Below are 21,880 nucleotides of genomic sequence, written 5' to 3'. Positions count from 1 at the left end.
AGAGCGGGAGAGAGAGAGCGAGAGAGAGCGGGAGAGAGCGAGATATATATATATATATATATATACATATATATATATAAGAATAGGAATAAGAATAGGAAAATAAGAAAGTTTTACGTCATGACAATTTTTCAGCAGTATTCTGAATTTTGTGGCTACGCCGTTGAGTACCCTCACTGAGTACCCTAGGGTACGTCTGATTCCCTCCCTTCGTCACGCGACTCGAGTAGTGGGGGTGACTGCGTCGGCCAATAGAACGCTCTAGTCGAAACTGAGTGTGAGCCTAGGCGCCCCCCCTCCAAGCCAACCAATTGGGCGCGCATTCTTGCCTACGTCACCGCATTCCTGCCAGGGATCTTCTTGTCAGCTCTCAGCATTATGTAGGCGCGTTGTCTCTCTCTAGATCTTCTATGCAAAGTTCGGGCGCCAGGCACAGGCACAGAAGGTGCCACGCGAAGTTCGCGAATACGATTGCTTCGAGAGACAGTCGCCCGAGCCTATGACAATCGAAATTAACCGAAGATGTTACGTTGACGGTCGCAGGGTACTACGCGGGTCGAGCACGAGGCGATCCCCGCGGCGAGAAGGTTTCTCACGTAATAAACATTCTCATACGATCTGGGTTAACACAATTTATTCTTCCGATCTTACAAGAACGATGCCGGTAGTGACCGGCAGCGTTTTGAGGTTAACCGGTGCGTAACAGGTGGTCCGCAACGACGGATCGTTGCACGCGCGATTTAACCTTTTCCGGTCCCTTCCCTTACGCTATGAATCCGGCAGCAACGTGATTTTAACGTCTGCGTACGCGAGCTTCACGTTCCTCGCCCGAATTCGGATGGAAAACGTGTTACAACAGTCTTCTCGTCGACAGGACGAATCGCGGAAATACGACGAGAGCACGTGGCGGCGTCGCACCGTGGGACGACTCGAGGTTCGATTGAAACTGCAACGACGCGCGGATTCTCACTAAATTTATTGGTGTCTAGTTCCACGCTAAACTCCGTCACCGCGTGCGTCGAGGCCAAGACGATGCGCGGATCCACTCATCCGACCTCTATTGAAACTAGCACCCGCCAAATATATTTTCTTCGCACGTTCGCTGACCAACGGGTTCGCCCCGTTCGCGAATTGAATAACGTTCTCCGCGAATACCGGCAGCTTCGAAGCCGCGTCGGTGTTTCGGCGATGCGATCGCGGACACGACACGCTTACCGAGCCAACGCGAGAAAGATCACTGTACTACGTTGAGATCTGACAAAAGCTTACCCAGGGCAACGATTGATGGTCTCACGTTCTCGTCCCTCTGTGTACGGCAGCTCGCTTCGCAAATACCATAGTTCTTATGCAATGACTAAGGTTCGAAATTCGCAACTAGTTTTCGCTAAAGCCAACGAAGAAGTGATCTCTCACGGTGTGACTCGGGAACGCGGAAGCGGAGCGTCCCCCCCTTGCCGCTCTCGTCCCCCCGCACGCAGTTCGACCTACCGCTGACAGATTTTCGTACGGGGCCTAGCCCTGCGCGACGGCCCCTGGCGTCCGGCGTTCCGTTGGTTCTCCGGCAGCGATGCTCGTTGATTCGCCGCTTCCCTCAGCGGCGATCGACGCGAGCCAATCCGGCAACTGGCCAGGTTTCTCTCCGGATGAGGCGACGGCGAGACAGCTGAGATCCCTGGCTTGGCATCGCATGTCCTCGTCGGCGCCTCCAGGTTGTCTATCCTGGGCCGCGTTGATCCCTCGCTTCCTCGGTGTGGGAGTTTTCGCCGGCGCCGATCCTTTTTCCGTTTCTCGGCGAGAGAGGTGCTTCGGGTCCCCCCTTGGGGCCCGACTACGGTCCTGCAGACATGCTCAAAAATATAAGTGCTCGCCCATGGGTCTCGTTCGCGCCCAGGGCGAGTGTTCGCCACGGCGCATCTCGCCTGTTTTGCTGCCGGTCTTCCGATAATCGGTATCGGGTGACGTTGGCAAAACCGCCACGTCACAACACATTAGGATGAAGAATGAGTACATATTACGACGACACCACACACACACCCACACAGTGTTTCTGAGAAGAAACGGCTAACGACTTTGAATAACCCGAAAAGTTTATTTTACGAGTAAGCGGAAATGCCATTAGTCCGAGTTAGGTTTCGCTAGATAACTGGAGTTATTGTTAATCTGGAAGTGGCGTTAGTTTAATAATAAACGGGTGGGAAATTATTTAGAAAGAAAAGGTCTGGGTTATGTCTGGCTAGGAATTTGCGCGAGAAACAAAAATCTTTCTGGCCATCATAATTTTAATCAAAAAGGTATCTGTTCCCAATATTTCATCCAATTCTGAGCGTGGACGTCTTCGGAAGTTTAACCCAGATGAACAACAATGTCAATTATCTAGCCAAACCTAACTCACTCTAATGTCATTTCCACTCGCTCTTAAAATAATTTTTTCGGGTTATCCACAGTTGTTAGCCGTGTCTTCCAGAAACACTGAGTGAGTGAGTGTGGTGTCGTCGTAATATGTACTCATTCTTCATCATCATATCATCAAAACTCCTGCAGAACCCGGAAATGGGAGGTTCCTGAGGTCATTTAAAGCGACATTTTCCTCTGCAAAAATAGTCGCCGCGGCTTTGTTTAGGAGTTATTAACGAAAAACACGGACCAATCAGAGCGCGACCTAGACGCGAGTTGGCACAGTCGGCCAATTGACAGTTGGCGCGCCGGGCCATAACTCCTAAACAAAGCTGCGGACGACATTTTTGCAGAGGAAAATGTCGCCTCAAATGACCTCACGAACCTCTCATTTTCGGGTTCTACAGGAGTTTTAGGACACCCTGTATAAATCGTTCGACGATCGCGTGTTACATCTGTAGAAACAGTTGACGAACGGTCGCATTATGCGGACGCAAACGCACAGCACGGATGTGCACGTATAGGCAAAATTCAAGGTAGTACTGTCCGTCCAACAAGAGATGGCACAGATTTTGAAAGTGTGTGGGTATTAGGTGCCACGAGAATTACTAGTGGCAGTAGCTCCCATAAGCTACGACACCAGTAGATCAGAAGGATAGGTTAAATAAATAATTGAATCACGAGGTGGTCTTGGCACGTCCAACCACTTCGGAAGCCAGCAGCAGAGAGCGCGCGAGAAGCGGCGACGCCAACATGGCGGCTGCCGATCTCCACCAACAATGGCACGAGTGTGGGGTTACAACTTCCCCACAAGTGGGGCGCAGAGGGATCTGCGAGACCCCACTCCTGACGCTCGGCTGCGGATCCCACTCAGTTTCGCCAGATGAGGGGAATCACGGTGAGATGATGTACCCCCTCTCTGATGACCAGAGTAGAGTAATATGTGTCTGGTCATCAGAGAGGGTGTACCTTGTATTCCCCCCGAGTGCTGGTTTGGGTACTTTCTGGCGACTCTGATCCCACTATTACGCTTAGGTTCTGGCGGTAACGGTCGTGATAGGAGCTCGGCGTCACCACATCGCTCTACTGCAGACGCACTCAAGACGCTCGTTTGTTGTCTTTGTCAAGCGATTCGGCCAATCGCGGAGGACGTATAGCGCGAAGTAGGGATACCACGTGGTATTTACCTACGAGTTTCTCTGTGCCATGGTGCCATCTCTCGTTGGACGCATAGTAGTAGCTGCAGTTTTTCGCAATTATCTCAAAAAGTAAGGCTGAGCGGCGGTTACATGTATAGGATAAAGTTGTTAAGAATCTTCACCTTGACAACATATTAAAAAATCATCGAGATCGTTGAGGTGACACCTTTTATGCATAATTACCGAATTATTTTCTTTTTCTAATTCTTGTCTTGTTAGTCGATGACGCAGGTGGTTGAGATGCTAAGAATAAATATTAAATTATCTAAGAGAGTAATCGTTGTGACATCGATTTCTAAGGTGTTAGAAAACTGCCGATAGCTTTCAAAAGATCTTAAAAATAACTTTTTCTACAGTATCACTTTTTCCTATGGTGTTTTCTTATGTTAACAATCCCAATAAAGATATTTAGATAGTATCTAGTCATTTTCTCGTGAATCTCGTATAGATATTGACGTTTGGTTATTAACCGTGGAACACTGTTATATAGCACACCCCAATATCAAGATGTTCATCTATCAAGGAGGTCTGCAAAGTAGCGAGGAAGCGGTGCACTTCTCGGTACCATTATTAGGATTTCCAATATTGGCAGACCAGGATTACCAAGTGCTCAGGATGGAGGCCCTTGGTGTTGGTAAATACATGGAAATCACGACTGTGACGAGGAAAGAATTGGAAGCTGCTATTCTCGAGATCATAAATAATAAACAGTGAGTAAACATAGCTTTAAATATATATTCTGGGATGAATTACAGTAGAGCCTCGTTTATTGCACGGAATCCTCGTTCGTTGCAAACTAGCGAGTGCCACTACGAGTTGTTAGCAGTTCTTGAACTCGTGGTGGAGATTATGATGGCTACGTAGGGGAAATACGGAGTGAGAAAGTGGAGAAACAGTTCTCGTGATTGATTGCCCCTCTTTCGTTACACAACCTGTATTTTTGAACGAATTTTCGCTCTCCTTTCGTATAATGAGCGAAGTGCTACAATATTATGAATGAATTTTTCCGGGGTGTCTCGACGGAAGAAGATCAGTTAAATGTCCAATCGAATTGGAAAGAAAACAAAAATTTCTTTCGCACATTGTGAATGGCCAATATTCTTGCCGAATATAAATCGTTTAACACCGTTCATAATAGATAAAAGAAACTTCCTTTTTTCCAATTCGTAGAGTTAATTAGACCAACAAAAACATCCTGTAAACAGGAGCCAAGTTCCTATGGCCGTAAAAAATTGTGAGATCAAACAAAATACGGCCAAGTTCGTTAGTTTAGAAATACCTCTTGCAATACTGAAAAAAGCGTTTGTAAAAATTAGTTTAAGAGGACGCTATTTAATTTTTAATGAATTACATGGAGGGCTAAATTATTTAAACTTGGCCGTTACTTTTTAAACCAATGGCCATAGAAGGTGTTAGGTAACGGCCAAGTTTGAATAATTTAGCCCTACATGTAATTCATTAAAAATTAAATAGTGTTCTTTTAAACTAATTTTTACAAACGCATTTTTCAATATTGCAAGAGGTATTTCTAAACTAACGAACTTGGCCGTATTTTGTTTGATCTCACAACTTTTTACGGCCATAGGAACTTGGCTCCTGTTTACAGGATGTTTTTGTTGGGATTTCATCAATTTTTATTGAAATTTCATCAATTATCAAGTAGGTATCAAAGATTAACACTCTGCCAGCGAATTAGAACCCAACTTTACCTAGATTTTTTTTGTTATAATTTTAGTGTAATTTTCTACCTTATCGTAATCTAACAGTTAGAGCTTTTTGCCACTACCTCGAATGGCGCTGTACGGACTTTTCAAGAGAGCAGATGATTCTTTCCGGAATTTACACGGTTCCTTATGGGAAAAGCGGCATATTTCATTTTCTCCATACATAACCTATTTTGTAATGTTTTTTTTTAAATACAAACCCTTTAAGGTGTAAAATGTCAAACTTTGATAATTATTCCTTTGAGTGTTTGTTATAGTGGACCAAAGTACCAAATTTCTAGCTTGTAGGTCAATGGGAAGTACCCAAAAGGTTTTGATGATCTGTCAGTCAGTGACAAATTTAGCGATTTTTGTGGTCCTATATCTCGGAACGTACTAATGTTGGAAGATTAATGATTTGTCAATATGGAGACATGAGAGCATTCACCAAGTGTACGAAATTACATCTCTCCATCTGCCTCCAGTGCCGCGTTATAAACTTCTAAAAAACGGCTAAGTTGTTTCGTGTAAAAGGAGGTAGTGCGAGGAACTAGGCTGGTGCACCACCGTGCATCAGATAGCCTCTTTTAGCTGAGACACCTTTATAAATTCAGTTTACAAGTGAGCATGCGAAATGAAAAGAATTAGTATGTAACGCGAAATCATTGCGTTAACCTTTTTTTGTCCGCCATTTTCTGATAAGGTTTGCAGGAAAGTACAATTTTATTCGCTGTTTTCAGGTACAAGCAGAGAATAATGGAACTCAAAAAGCTTGTGAACGATAATCCGTACAATATTGTGGAACATTTAGTATGGTGGACGGAGTACGTGATTCGCAATAAAGGTGCTCCTCATCTTCGTTCAAATTTAGCTCATCAACCATGGTACCAGCGCTGCGATATGGATATTGTGATATTTCTGACGATCGTGGCCGTTTTAATCATTTCAAACATAACTAGTATCATTGCGAAATTGGCTGTGCGCTCTTACAATCATTACCGAAGGATATCCACATTGAGGAAACAAAAAGTTAGTTAATTATAAAGTGTCAGAACACAAAGAGTTCAAACTTTCGATGTAAGAACCGACGACCTGTATAAGAATATATTTATTGCTTTTGATTGTTATGCGTTTTATGGTGCACTGTACTGATCGACGCACGAGGAGACCTCGCGTATCGAGAACGCCGGATCGCAACGAGTTTTTGTGTGGACATAGCTTACGCACCCTCATGAACTATGCAATTGGTTTTAGCCGCTAACGCGAACCCGTTTTCGAGAAAATCGATTTTGAAATGCGAAATGTACGTTATATTCCTTGAGTAAAGTGAAAACCTTTTGTCACAGCGGTCGGTGGCCGAGCGGGTTGAGCGAATGTCTACCACGAGATTGGTCGGGGTTCGTATCCCGTGTCGGCATTTTTTATAAATATTTATTTTTTCACTTTCTTTTTTATTTTTCTACGAGCTCTTCAATTTTTCAAAATTCAATTTCAACTTCGACTTCAATTTCCATTTCAACTCTTTGATTTCAACTTCAACTCGTCAATTTCAACTTCAATTTTTCAAATTTCGATTTCAACATCAATTTCAAGTTCAATTTCTACTCTTGTATTTCAATTTCATCTTCGACTTCAATTTCCATTTCAACTTCAATTTTTCAAATTTCAACTCCAATTTCCATTTCAACTTCAATTTTTCAATTTCAACTCTTTGATCTCAACTTCAATTTTTCAAATTTTTCAAAGTTAAACCTAGCTTTATCAGAAGTACGAATGTGGAATTGACATAAAAAGTGCAATAAAAATAACAATTGCAATTAAATCACTATAAAAATAATAAAAATTGAAGTTGAAATCGAATAGTTGAAATGGAAATTGAAGTCTGTTCAGGATTCAAACGGTGGAATTCGGTCTATTTCGGTTATACAGGTGATCTCAGTGTCACCTGTTTTTGTAATACATAAATAGAGCACACGTCGCCGTCGCGCGACGCCGCTTAGCAACAACACACGCTCTCATTAGCCGAATTCCACCGGTTGAATCCTTCAAATGTTCTATACGTAAAATCACGCGATTCCAGCGAACCAATCAGGGTTCGCCCTTGCTTGGTTATACAGGGTGTCCCAAAATTCGTGAAAATCCCGAAAGGGGGTGGTTCCTGAGACCATTCTAAGAGACATTTTCCTTTGCACCAATGTCAACTGCGGCTTTGTTTAGGAGTTATTAACGAAAAACACGGACCAATCAGAGCGCGCCCTGGCCCGCCGCGCCGCGCCGCACAGTGGTCTAAAACGCGAAATTTAGTGACATTTTGGTATAACTTCTAAACTAATAAAGATATCGACGTGAAATTTGGGGTGTAGGATACTAGCATGTAATCTTTTTTAATAATGTATAATGTGGTATACTTTTAGTTTATTTAATAGCTTTTTTTACTATTTTTTTAACATATTTACAAATTTAACAACTTTTAGCAAATTTTTTTGAAACGGAATACATTCAACTTAGTCAATATATAATATTATTCTTATAAATTGTTGAGAAATCGCTATTTAAATAAAATTTGTTTCTTGATTTTCCATATCCTCCGGAGAAAGTTTATCTGATCCTTATAAATTCACAATCTATGGTACCTGTATAAAGCACAAAGTGAAATGTAAACAATAATAAATATAATAAATTTAGTTTAGATAAATTATTTATTCTTACTATATTAGTTAACAGTTTTTATGTAATTATCATTGCCTCAGCCTCTGGGTCCAGAGCTCTTGGTTTCTTATTGCTAGACTTTACACGTAAAGATGATATGTACGGATCAGAAGTTAATAATAATTTATGGAATATATCTTCGTTGGTAGCAATTCGAGAAATTTTTCGACTACTTTTATTTCTATAATTTTTAAAATCTTTGTGTCTACATTCCAGGGCCTCCTCAGACAATTGACCAATTGGTAACAATGCGTGTTTTATTATTTGTGTCCCATGAATTAAAAGTTTGTGTACTGAGGCCGGCATATAATACCAGCCATAAAGATGTATGAAATGTTTTGCTGTATTAAAAGTGTATTCTTGAAATTTGTCAAGGTCTATTGCAGATGAAGATGAAATGACTTGTAGTATGATGTGAAATTTCTTAATCAATGTTGCATCTATCCCTGTTATACTGGCCGAAAGATCTGAATTTGAAAAAAATTTTCTTGCGGTATTACCATCATTCGATGAACCCCATCCTTGTTTCACTATGTCCACTAGTAATCCCATTTTTTCTCTAAATTGCTGTTGGATATGTTTTTTTCGCTCATCCCGAATTTGTTTCAAATCGGGTGTACTTGCACTCCATTTTTTAAATGGTAAATTATAAGAAACATGTAGTAAGCACTCAAAGCATCTGATCCACGCATGGAGGGTAGAAAGTCCAAATGAATAATTGTTACTGTTGCACACTTTTGAGTTTATGATATCTAAATCGTTCATTTCTGTAGGCTTAGCGTTGCAAATATAGCAACGCATTGCGGATTTTGTATCGGTCAGGACATTGCAAATTTTGTTGTCCACCATTGTAAGAAGCATTACATACTCAACTTGTACATTATTTATTTTAACCGGTTTTAAATTTGCTATTTCGTTCTTAATTGTGTTTATTTCTTCGTCTATAATTTGTTGTGTTTCTTTCGTAAACGCAAATTTGATCGGACGACAGAACCATGTTGAGGACGGTCGCGGATTTTTCCATATGACTTCATCAGTTAATTTATTATGTATTTTTAATGGCACTAGACTGGAAGCAAAAATACTATCGTCACTCATATTAAAATCTGTTTGAATTTGTTTGTACCTCGCTTGTCCTGAAGCACCGTCACATCCCCACTTACACGTTGATACTAATTCCTGATCATTTTCGAAATCACCTACACTTTTTAAAATTCGTTTATCCGTGACGTTTAGCAAACTTTGTAATTCAACTTTTGCATATTTCTCTGTTATCGTTGTAGTTTCCTTTGGTGTATAACATTTTCTTTTTTCCTTTAATAACGTACAGTACGACGGAAGTTGATTGTTATTATATTGTACAGCTTCATTTCTAAATGCAATATATTGAAATTTGGACAGGTCTGCTGTAAGGAACATACATAGAGCCTTTTCTGCCGAAAACCTTCCTTTTGATGTAGGACCACGTAGCATAGCCGTCATCTTGTCAAAGTCGCATTCATTATTTTCGATGTACTCAAGCAAACGAGCTTTGTGATACATTTTATTCTTTCGAAAGCTCATCTTTGTGGCATTTAATAGTTCCTCTAGTGTAAAAGAATTTACGAGAGATCTAGCCCTTCGTATCTTTTCTCGGCTACTGCAGTCCGATAATGCTTTCCTTCCTTTGTGGATGTGTACAGTGGACGATTCTATTCTAGGAGATTTTGTTGTTGTTGGAATGTGTGATACTATTGCACAGGGATATATGTAATCTCGCTCTAACCATTGTTTGTTACGCTGTAAAAATATTGCTTCTACATAACGAGATTCCACCCATTTCTGTTTCAAATTATAAACAAATTTTCTCAACCCTGCTTTTAATATATTTGAATTTTCGGGTGAAATATTGATTTCTTTACATATTTTCTCATGCAAGAATAGATAATTACTTAAATCTTCCGACGAATTTCTTAGAATCATAAATAAATTCAGATTTGTACGGAACGCCTCCATTCTTAATAAATAACAAATACCTGAATAATAAAGGAAGAAATGTTGAACACGGAAAATAGTTAACGTAATAAATGTCCAACTATTTATGTACTTACCAAATATTAGTAAAACGATATGTTTTATCACGAACGAGATACAGCAAACACAAAATATAAACACAAACAGGCAATAGAAATATAAACGCAATATAACAAACACAAAATATATAACAAATACAAAATATAAATTATTGTAAACAACGTATGGCTCGTGCTGAGTTAAAGTATGTTGCAGTGAGTGTGCGATGATGAACAAAGTGACAATAATATAAGTTTGGAATAGGCGTGAAATTGACGATCGGACAAATGAATTCATCGATAGCATTTTGTTCCGAATATTGGTGGGAGAAACGGTCGCATAAGATGATTATTTAAAACGTATACAACGTTCGGAGAATTATACTTAATTCTCCTTGTATATTAATATAAACTGTACTAAACGATGGTAATACTGAACTAATGCATACAGTTTTCTGAGGTACGCACTAAGTATAAACTGCACAAAACAAAATTTAAATAAAAAGGAAAAAATATGGTATATAACGCTCAAAAAATTGTAGAATAGCATAAAGATTTGAAGTGTTTAGAGTCTAAAGTGTTTCTTAGTTGTCACGGAGTCCCGACGATGGATGCGAGAACCGTTACGCACAGCTGCACGGACGGCTTTAAACAATAATAACTTTTGATATAGGACGATCTAGGAAATGATTTTTGCATGATTACATAGAGGAAAGTATGCTGAAAATATTCCATTTTGTCAAATTCTATGACCTCTTATGACTCAAAAGATATTCCTTGCGAAGTCTTGATAATTTTGCAAATTTTCTTCATTACATTTAGCGTAACATTTTTAATGCATTACAAATACTAATTTTCAATTGACAAATAGTAATTTACAGCTTAAGGATAAACCTTTCATTTAAAAAAAAATTGGAAGGAAAATATTAAAAAGGATCGTCAGGGCATCTTAAAGAAGAAAAGCAATTTTTTCCATGAGAAAGGCTATCTTCAAAACTTCCAACTTTAACTGTTTGTTACACTAATGGTTTTTATTAAATTTTATTAATATTTTCATTTTCGAGGTTGATGGATATTTAGAAAACAATAAACACTCAACAGATATCTATATGATACAGTTGGTTTTTGGGCAAAATGTCACTAAATTTCGCGTTTTAGACCACTGTGCGCCGCGCCGGCAAGCGAGTGTCGGTGGTACGCCGTGACATCGCAACGAACAAGAGTTTCTCGATAATGTGAATCCTCTCCGATTTCGATGAGCTTTGGATACGTTGTCAAGACCATGATTCTGAACAACATTTCTCTTTAGAATTTTTGGCGATCGGCTTTAGTTTACGAGATAATCGTAAAAAAAAGAGAAGAAGCATAAACTGATTGAATTAAAAACTCACGTATTCAGCCGTAAATCCATTTGCTGCTTCGAAATGTGTGTCACTGGGTCACTCGGTGACGAACTGCACAGATGTCTTCAGGTATACGGCAGTACCGAAAGCCAAGGGACGTACGCACATCCAAAATTTCACGTTCGAATCGATAAATAATTCGTATGTTTATTTCACACAGATGCCTTGAAATTTTGCCACACTCACAATCACTGTTCACATTTCTCAACACATAGTTATGCACTAATAATAATATTGCCATATCCCTTGTACTGCTGCACAAATCACAACAATCAGGTAATGCACAAAGACAGACATTTTGGGATGCAGTATTTTTCAGCCAAAAAAATTGCTTCTTTTCATCGAGGTGTCCTGATTACCCTATTTAATATTTATTCTGGGTCTTTTGTGTAAATGAAAAACAGTCCTTTGCGGTAACAATTAACGCTGTTAGTTGAGGATGGTTGCTCGCAATGTATTAAAAATTAATATTTAATGAAATGAATAAAATCTATATACTTTCTTAGAATTTGCAAGATGTATCTTTTAGAGGACCTAACTGGACCTAATCGGATAAACAGATCATTTTCATTAGACCTTCCTCTACATATGCCCACAAAAATCATATCCGAACCGATCCGATCTTGGAAATTATGATTGTTTAAAGTTATCGGGACGTGTCACCTGACGCACATAGCAACTCACATACAGGGTGTCTCAAAATTAGGTCCGGAGCCGAAAATGGGAGGTTCCTCAGGTTATTTCAAGCGACATTTTCCTTTGAAAAATTCTGTCGATCGGCTTTAGTTTACGATATTATTGGAAAAATTTGTAATTGTAAATCGATCGGTGTACATACTATCTCCTCGCCGATTTCAATGAGCTTTATTTCAAAGGAAAAAGATATTTAAAACATCGAATTTATAACATATTTCAAAGTCATCGAAATCGATGAGGACCCACATCATCGGCAACTTTACCCGAACGATAGAAGAAGCACAAACTTATTGAATTAAAAACTCACTTATTCAGCCGTAGATCCATTTGACTACCACATACAACCACCACACTTTCACATAATTGTTGAACTCGTAGCACAATTTTATAACTCGTATCGATATCGAACGAAATTACTTACTCCGACGCGAAAAGAGTTCGATGCTCTTCGCGATGCCGCGCGAAACTGTGCTCTCCCAGCGTACAATGTATTCGATGAAGGCGTCGTTTAAAACAAATGAAATCGTTTCCAAAGAGATATTGATTTTTCGAGAACCATATGGCATTGATTTTTCGAGAATCATATGATTCTCGAAAACACCGATTCTTGACGAACGAACGATGCCATGGACGAGATATCTCGTGTATCCTTATGCACACACCGCTAGATCACGTATAAGTACGCGAGGACTGCAAGGGTCCGGGATTAGACTTCTGATTTCTCAATAATGCAAGGACGGGGTTTTTTAGTAGTCAAAATCGCTAGACGAAAGATCAATCTAGGATGCGATTATTCTCAAAAGTCCTATTTTTACGATTACGAGCAATGGTTTTGCAATATTCGGCTGCATGTTGTCCGTCGAAGAGGCTAGAACGCCGCACAGTGGGACCTTTCGTCCAAATCGGAGACAAAATCGAAGAACTTTCGATAGTTCCATACCACGCGCGGAAAAATTTTTTTCTGAACACGCTGTACCTTATTTCCCGTAGAGTTTTTCACGCTGATTTCAAATCTGGTATCAAAATTTTTCTACGACCTCAGGATATTGCAAAATAGATTTCTTGAAATTCTACATGTTTAATGAATTTTCTCAAGGTTAAAAAACGTTCGTACCATAGTCTCCCTATTTTTCCCGTGTTCTGCAAAGTTTCAGCTTTAATTTTAAAAAAATATCATCGCTCTACCTCATTTCTATTGAAAGTTCTTTGATTTTGTCTCCGATTTGGACGAAAGGTCCCGCTGTACGGCGTTCTAGCCTCTTCGACGGACAACATGCAGCCGAATATTGCAAAACCATTGCTCGTAATCGTAAAAATAGGACTTTTGAGAATGATCGCATCCTAGATTGATCTTTCGTCTAGCGATTTTGACTACTAAAAAACCCCGTCTTTGCATTATGGAGAAATCAGAAGTCTAATCCCGGACCCTTGCAGTCCTCGCGTACGTATACGTGATCTAGCGGTGTGTGTATAAGGATACACGAGATATCTCGTCCATGGCATCGTTCGTTCGTCAAGAATCGGTGTTTTCGAGAATCATATGATTCTCGAAAAATCAATGCCATATGGTTCTCGAAAAATCAATATCTCCTTGGAAACGATTTCATTTGTTTTAAACGATGCCTTCATCGAATACATTGTACGCTGGGAGAGCACAGTTTCGCGCGGCATCGCGAAGAGCATCGAACTCTTTCCGCGTCGGAGTAAGTAATTTCGTTCGATATCGATACGAGTTATAAAAGTGTGCTACGAATTCAACAATTATGTGAAAGTGTGGTGGTTGTATGTGGTAGTCAAATGGATTTACGGCTGAATAAGTGAGTTTTTAATTCAATAAGTTTGTGCTTCTTCTATCGTTCGGGTAAAGTTGCCAATGATGTGAGTCCTCACCGATTTCGATGACTTTGAAATATGTTATAAATTCGATGTTTTAAATATCTTTTTCCTTTGAAATAAAGCTCATCGAAATCGGCGAGGAGATAGTATGTACATCGATCGATTTACAATTACAAATTTTTACAATAATATCGTAAACTAAAGCCGACCGACGAAAACCGTCAAGGGAAATGTTGTTCAGAATCATGGTCTTGACAACATATCCAAAGCTTATCGAAATCGGATAGAAAATAGTACATCGATCGATTTACAATTACAAATTTGTACAATAATATCGTAAACTAAAGCCAATCGACAGAAACTGTAAAGGGAAATGTTGTTCAGAATCATGGTATTGACAACATATCCAAAGCTTATCGAAATCGGATAGAAAATAGTACATCGATCGATTTACAATTACAAATTTTTACAATAATATCGTAAACTAAAGCCGATCGACAGAAACTGTAAAGGGAAATGTTGTTCAGAATCATGGTCTTGACAACATATCCATAGCTTATCGAAATCGGATAGAAAATAGTACATCGATCGATTTACAATTACAAATTTTTACAATAATATCGTAAACTAAAGCCGATCGACAGAAACTGTAAAGGGAAATGTTGTTCAGAATCATGGTATTGACAACATATCCAAAGCTTATCGAAATTGGCGAGGATTCACATCATCGAGAAACTTTTGTTCGTTGCGACATCGCGGCGTGCCACCGACACTCGGCTGCCGGCGCGCCGGGCTGCACGCGTCTAGCTCGCGCTCTGATTGGTCCGTGTTTTTCGTTAATAACTCGTTAACGAAGCCGCGGACGACATTTTTTCAAAGGAAAATGTCGCTTGAAATGACCTCAGGAACCTCCCATTTTCGGCTCCGGACCTAATTTTGAGACACCCTGTATAGTACTTAAATACCATCCAAATATGAATATTTTTGCAATTGCATTAAAAGTTCGTACCTACCTGTTGGATTATCAACGAGTTACAAAAATGAATCAACGATCTCAGAGTCGTATTCTTAAACAGAGATTACGAAGTATCGATGGAACGTTCTCAGAAGTATACTTTCTTACAAGTGCCGAACTGTGGGGGGGCTAACCTAAACAGTTTGGAGATACGAAGGGACTCTGGTTTCCTTTCTGGGGGTCCCAAAGATTCTTTCCTTCTTAAAAGGTTAGTTGAAGCTAAGACATCTCATGGTAAAGAGCTTCCTTCCGCGCCGTGAAATAAAGGCTAACTTTTACTTTAAATGTACCAGAATTCATTCATTTACACCCATATCCAATACTACCTAAAACAAGTATGTAATTTTTAACAATAATATAGTTAATCTATTAATTTTATTGTTAAAAACATAACGAACGGTAATAATATAACTGGACTAAGAGTTTCTTAGTTTTTCTTAGTGAGTATCACTGTTTTTGGGTAAGTATATCTGTCATTGAATCATAGTTAACAATTGAGAGACTGTTCTAGCGAACTGTTTAGATTAACGAGACGCGAGATGTTTATGCTACTTTATCTATGCAGATAAAGTAGTATGTTAATTAGATTACATTTTATATCTGACAATATTTGTTGAATGTAATAATTTTAATCTCAGTTTTTGTGCCTGCAGATATCCAGAAGCTGCAGATTTAATAATTAATTAAACTAAACAAATTGACCAAAAGTTTACCTGTTAACATCAATTTAGAAACGTTTTGCTAAGATTAAATTGGCTTGTCTTTTATATTTGTTATATTTTTGTTCATATTTTTATCTTTTATAAACACATTACACATACATGAAATAATACGAAATAACAAAGGTTGTAATATATAGAATGAACATGATCTTAAAACAATTAAATTGAAAAAATTATTTATAATTATTATAAATTATTATAAAAAATATCTTTCGACACGCTTGTGAGGTGTTTTTACCTCCTCGAATTTATATTTTACGTATTCTATAAAACATTACATGTATGAAATGTAAATATAAAATACATATTTAGTAACTAAAAAATAGTTCGAGAGATTATACTTAAACAATTTTATTTTAATACAAAAAATCAATGAAAATTAATTAACACTTATTGTTCAACAAAATAGAAAAAATTTTATTTGTTAACAGTTCAAATTGGCTATTCTTAAAATGAATTTTAGTGTAAATTTCATCCCGATATCTCTTATGATTCAAGAGTTATAACAAAATGTCACTAAATTTCTCGATCCAGCCCACTGTGAGTCACCATGGCTCCGCGAATACATAGAATTAAATACCCTGTTTAGAACATATGCCACTAACGATTTTGAAAAGAAATTTTGTACAAATTGATGAACAACGCGATATTCGGTAAAACTATGGAAAAATGTTCGGAATCATGTAGACGTAAAACTCGTGACACGTTGGGGATGGGTTACATGGTGCAGAGGCAATGATCGCGAAACCAAATTTCCATAAACGCTGTGTATTTTCCGAAAACTTTTTTCAAGAAACCAATCTATGTGGGTATATGCATATTAGATATATCCAAAACCTGCTTGTACGAATTTCATCATGAGTACATGGTTCCTCGATATGGTAAAACTTGTGAGGTAACACTGTCCAACACCAAATTTGTTTTCAATATACTGTTAGGTCCTTCTTATAGAGTTTTTTCCGCTGATTCCGAATCTGTCCTTTTAATTTTTCTCCTATACGCACAGTTTTTGAAAAACATGGCTTTGAAAAAAAAAACATATTTTTCAACTTTAAACAAATATTGTGATGTTATTATAAAAGATATTGAATTGTTCTTTACAGCAACAGATTCTGTAGACTTTCCCGAATACAGTGATATCCAATATTAATACATTATGATTGTTTAAACATGTTTAAACAATGATTAAAGACGGAGAGACACCACTTTTGCAGCAATTTTTGAGGATATTTTTCAATTTATCTCAAAAAATTAGAGTCCAGCGGAAAATCGAACTATACCACGCGATAGAGCAGACTTTCATCTTGAGAAACCACCCTTTGAAGTTTGCATGGTCGACGTTTTTTTCGAACCAGAAAGCAAAATATCTTCGCCCGACGTGAGTTGTCACCAGTGGCGCTCACCACCAGAACGGTCGTTCGCCGCTCCGTATTCCGCCGCTGCGCCGTATCCCGTCCGAGCGCCACTGGCGGAAACTCATGTCGGGCGAAGATATTTTGCTTTCTGGTTTGAAAAAAATGTCGATGTCGCAAACTTCAAATCTGTCTATATCTGTCTGCAGCTGTCCCTGTACCTGTCTGTAGCTGTTCATGTACCTGTCTATACCTGTCTGTAGCTGTTCCTGTACCTGTCTATACCTGTCTGTAGCTGTTCCTGTACCTGACCATACCTGTCTGTAGCTGTTCATGTACCTATGTCGTCCTCGACATGTCGATCTAGATCGTCCTGTTAGATGACAATGATCGCGCACCCGTATATCGTTTTCCTCACATGGTTTTTCGCAAATGTTGCAATGCACTGCGTTGATAAGTGCCTCGCACTGTTCATTCGTTAGCTGTTTCATACTTTATCAAATAAAAAAATTATAAGAAAGATCTCATTTTTTATTTAAAACCAATCCTCCTCCTCCGCCTCCTCCTCCTACTCATACAATTAACTCGTATTTATTAAAAAGAAAACAATTACAGTAATAATATCGCCCCCTCCCCATACAGCGAGATATTTTTTACATTAGTGAAAAGTTACTCTTATCTACTCTTTAATTATACAAATATACAAGTATTAAAAAATAATTAAAATATAATTATTGCAGCGAATTTCTTGTCATTAGTCTTCATTATTTTTGTTTCCTGCGAACGGACAGATAGACAGTTATATATCATGTTATATACTTTGGGATATTTTTTCTTTGAAAATTTATTTACCTTTGAGCGGCGATTCTTTAACGAATCCGCAGACGTCCATACCGCGCTTCGTCCAGGATCAATCTCCAATTTCGCAATCATTGTGAAACACTGTGTGAAAAAACGTAAAAAGAGGTGTCGTGTTTGTGGTTTTGACTCGCGGGGAAAAAAATTCAAAGTCGCGTCTTTATAACTGATACTTTACATGTTTTTTTAATAATTGTTAACTCATGCTCAAAATGTTTGTACTTCGCGCAGACTGCAATGGTATATAACGTTTTTGTCGGTTGTCAACAGTGAAGTCGACACGGTTTGTTGTTGGCAATTTCATACACGGGATCGCGAACTAGTATATCGTATTTCGGACAGTTGAAATCTTCCAAATTTATCGAGTTTGTTTTCATTTTTCAAAGGATGTCTCTCTCTCTATCGAAACATCCACCTTTGTACGCTACGACAGGATTCGCGTAATCGCGCACAAGATTTTGAATTACTTCGAATATATCGTGCTGTTGATATTTTTCATACCCGAAATCTTTAAATGGAATCCCGTGTATGACATTGCTGACATACCATGCTGACTTTTTGTCAGCGTCGGATAAACAACGTTCTTCCCCAAGCGAAATTCGGAGAGTTCGAACGAGCCGTCGTGACAAACATCGATCATGGCTAATTCTTTGCATATAAATTTTTTCCCCACAATGAACCTATCCATGTCAATGATGTGACTGATACGATTCATCTAAATAAAGAAAGTTTTTTTCACTAGATTTGACATCGTTTATTAATTTTTTATTGTACGTACCGTTGAAGAAAGAGGGATGCGCGAAGTTGGCTGGCCGGATGATAAAAACACACACGCGACGTAACTTCGTATAGTGACCCTGATTGTCGACGTTTTTTCTTATGGTATAACTCCATACGACGACTGTTACGAGCAATTTATAATGGATACCCCTACCACTAATGTAAAAAATATCTCCATATAATATTCCACACACACACACACACGCAACAAGTCCAACAGGCAGTACGCGAAAACCGTCACGTATGGAAAAATGGTTGATCTTTGAATCTCAACACGACAAACGCTTGCAACGATGGAACGTTCGCGAAGACTTTGCGTTCCATCGCGTCCTGTTCATTCATTCTTACCATCCCCACCAACTACAATAGAAAAGTTGGAAGAAATGATTTGAAATGCTACTCTTAATGAGCGTTTACGATAGCTGGCTGTATGGCGATGGCAGACAGAAACAGCGACACGGTCCTCTTACATCTTGCATTACATCGATAAGAAGATCTTTCAGAGGGGACCGTTGTATATTTATGAAATTAAACAAGACGTTCATCGAATTCAGTTCAAATGAGTGTTTACGATAGCTGGATGGCGATGACAGACATAAACAGTGACACGGTCCTCTTACATCTTGCATGACATAGTTAAGGAGACACGAAAACATAACACGAAACACGTTCGGACACGTTCCCAGGGATCCCCCCTCCCCCTCCCCTCGCCGGGCTTACGTAATACAGTAATTCTTCGATCGGAGTCTTGGGGGGTGTCTCCGATCGGAGTCCAGTGCCTACTCACTCCACTGCCGGCCAACGCTGCTCCGCGCCGTAGAGCGCGGAGTTCTCAAACTTCTTAATTTTAATGATCGGTTTATGGGACTTTTACTAGCTTATTCCTGGCGTTTCTCTGATTAAAATGATACCAAACACGATATAATTTCAACGTTATTTAGTGGTTTAATCGACGGTAAAAGTTTCGAACGCAACGAAGAAGAGCGTATTGGAAAGAAAGAGATGCGAACCGGCGGCGGCTACTGTTCGCGTCTCTTTCTTTCCAATACGCTCTTCTTCGTTGCGTTCGAAATTTTCATCGTCGATTAAACCACTAAATATTGGCCAAAATATATCGTGTTTGGTATCATTTTAATCAGAGAAATGTCACGAATATGTTGGTGAAAGTTCCATAATGATATCATAGAAAATAAGAAAGCTGAGGTCTTGGTGTTTCATTGTGATGACGCACGGGCCTTTAAACTGTGCCGGCGACGGCGACACGCGATCCTATTTCATTCTGTCCTTCTCTATGTTCGGCTCGTCGTTTGAAGTCTCGGCGCGGTAGACGCAGTCATAAAAATATAGCTTCCGTACTCTACCCAAGTCCGTCCAACACCCGGGTGTGGAGACTCCGATCGAAAAATTACTGTACCAGGAAACTGGTCTTGAACGCAATACCAGGAAACTGTCCTTGAAAAGGAATATCATCTTTCAGAGAGGTCAAGAAGACACGTGGATATTTCAAGGGATTGCTGTATTGCCCCCCTCCCCACCCCGAAAAAAATATGACGCAATAATTCCGTAAAAATTATTGCCCCCCTCCCCCTCCCCCAAATTCCATTAAAAAATATGACGTAATATATGCTTGCGCAATACCGCTCGGCGGTACCGCACTCCCGTGAATTCAAAAGTGGATTAGAACCCGCCTATATACACTACTGTGGAAAGCAGGCATGCACAGGTGGACGATTTGGGAGCAGGAGCAATCGACCCTGCTCCTGAGCAGGATCGGAGCAGTGACCTTGCTCGGACGTATGGAAGGGGAACCCACCAATTGTAAACGGAGCACGAGAGAAGACGAGTGGGAGGGGCGTGGGGAAGTGGAGAGCGCGCCGGAGTGGTCAGACTACAACAACGTAGACGCCGCCCCCACTCTCACACGCTTTCGTGGGCCCAAAGCGCTATTTCACTATTTTGAGAGCGACAGAGCGAGTCCGATGTATACAAAACGGACGAGACAGAGCGAGCGATCAATCAATTGCCATGGTCGGCATAGGTGGCGTAGAAGTACATATACATATAGTATGTTTGTAGCAATACCTGTTCCTACTCCTATAAACGGCGGAAGCCACGCGTGAGTCGAAAAGTGTGTGAGTGTCAACCGCGAGACTAGGGAGCGTAGCCTCGTATTCGGTGTAAAGGAGCCCTCGGAAAGGGGCAACTGAATTAAATATATTTGTTCACAGTAAATCACAGTAAAAATGTGTTGTTTAAATGTTTTTGAATACATTATTTTAATGTCACAGCTAAAAACATACATATTTCATATTTCATCATTTGAAGCAACATTTTCCTTCGCCAGAATGGCGTCCGCAGCTTTGTTAAGGAGTTATTAACAAAAAACACGGACCAATCAGAACGCAGCTCAAGGAACCTCATTTTATTGAGAATTCGCAAAGGAAAATGTTGCTTCAAATTATGAAATATGTATATGTTTTTAACTGTGACATTAAAATAATGTATTCAAAAACATTTAAACAACATATTTTTACTGTGATTTACTGTGAACAAATATATTTAATTCAGTTGCCCCTTTCCGAGGGCTCCACTACACCGAATACGAGGCTACGCTCCCTAGTCTCGCGGTTGACACTCGCACACTTTTCGACTCACGCGTGGCTTCCGCCGTTTATAGGAGTAGCAACAGGTATTGCTACAAACATACTATTGCTGAGAGCTGACAAGAAGATCCCCGGGGGGGCACAGAGGCAAGAGGGGTCTCCAGCTAGCGCCGCCTACCCCCACCTCTGACGGTCCGTACTCGCCGCCTACCCCCACCTCTGACGGTCCCGTACTCGCCGCGTGACCACGCCCTTTCAGCTGCTACGTCACACGACGCATAGTAGCAGGATTCCCGTATTTACGGAGGGCTACGATGTTTCACGACTTACAGCCAATATTCAATGCCGTGAATACGAGGATCCTATTGCAGTCATGAAAAGTGACAATTTACACAAGGAGAATGCAAAGCCTTCGCGTCACAGATTTAGTTGAGACTTTACAGAGTTACAGATCTCGTTCCCCTGATTACGAATATACCCCATTATAGGGGCAACTATTCAGTAATTTTCGAGATATTTGCAAATTAAAGTTTTGTGGACGCAACATGTCAGTTTACAT

At 39.6% G+C, this 21,880-nt stretch overlaps 1 protein-coding gene across 1 annotated transcript in view; it reads left to right on the top strand.

The window, feature by feature from the left end:
• Nucleotides 1-6,914, top strand: part of LOC143216467 (UDP-glucosyltransferase 2-like) — a 32,774-nt gene extending 25,860 nt beyond the window's left edge. Inside the window, exons 4-5 of the mRNA XM_076439539.1 lie at nucleotides 4,084-4,303; nucleotides 6,037-6,914. Of these exons, the coding sequence (XP_076295654.1) occupies nucleotides 4,084-4,303; nucleotides 6,037-6,334 (518 nt within the window). The 3' untranslated portion in view covers nucleotides 6,335-6,914. The remainder of the gene's footprint in view (nucleotides 1-4,083; nucleotides 4,304-6,036) is intronic.
• Nucleotides 6,915-21,880: the final 14,966 nt, after the last annotated feature.

The sequence above is a fragment of the Lasioglossum baleicum genome, chromosome 2 (genome assembly GCF_051020765.1).
Source record: "Lasioglossum baleicum chromosome 2, iyLasBale1, whole genome shotgun sequence".
NCBI classification, from domain to species: domain Eukaryota; kingdom Metazoa; phylum Arthropoda; class Insecta; order Hymenoptera; family Halictidae; genus Lasioglossum; species Lasioglossum baleicum.
The sequence above is the reverse complement of the archived record's forward strand: the minus strand, read 5'-3'. Positions and strand labels throughout refer to the sequence as shown.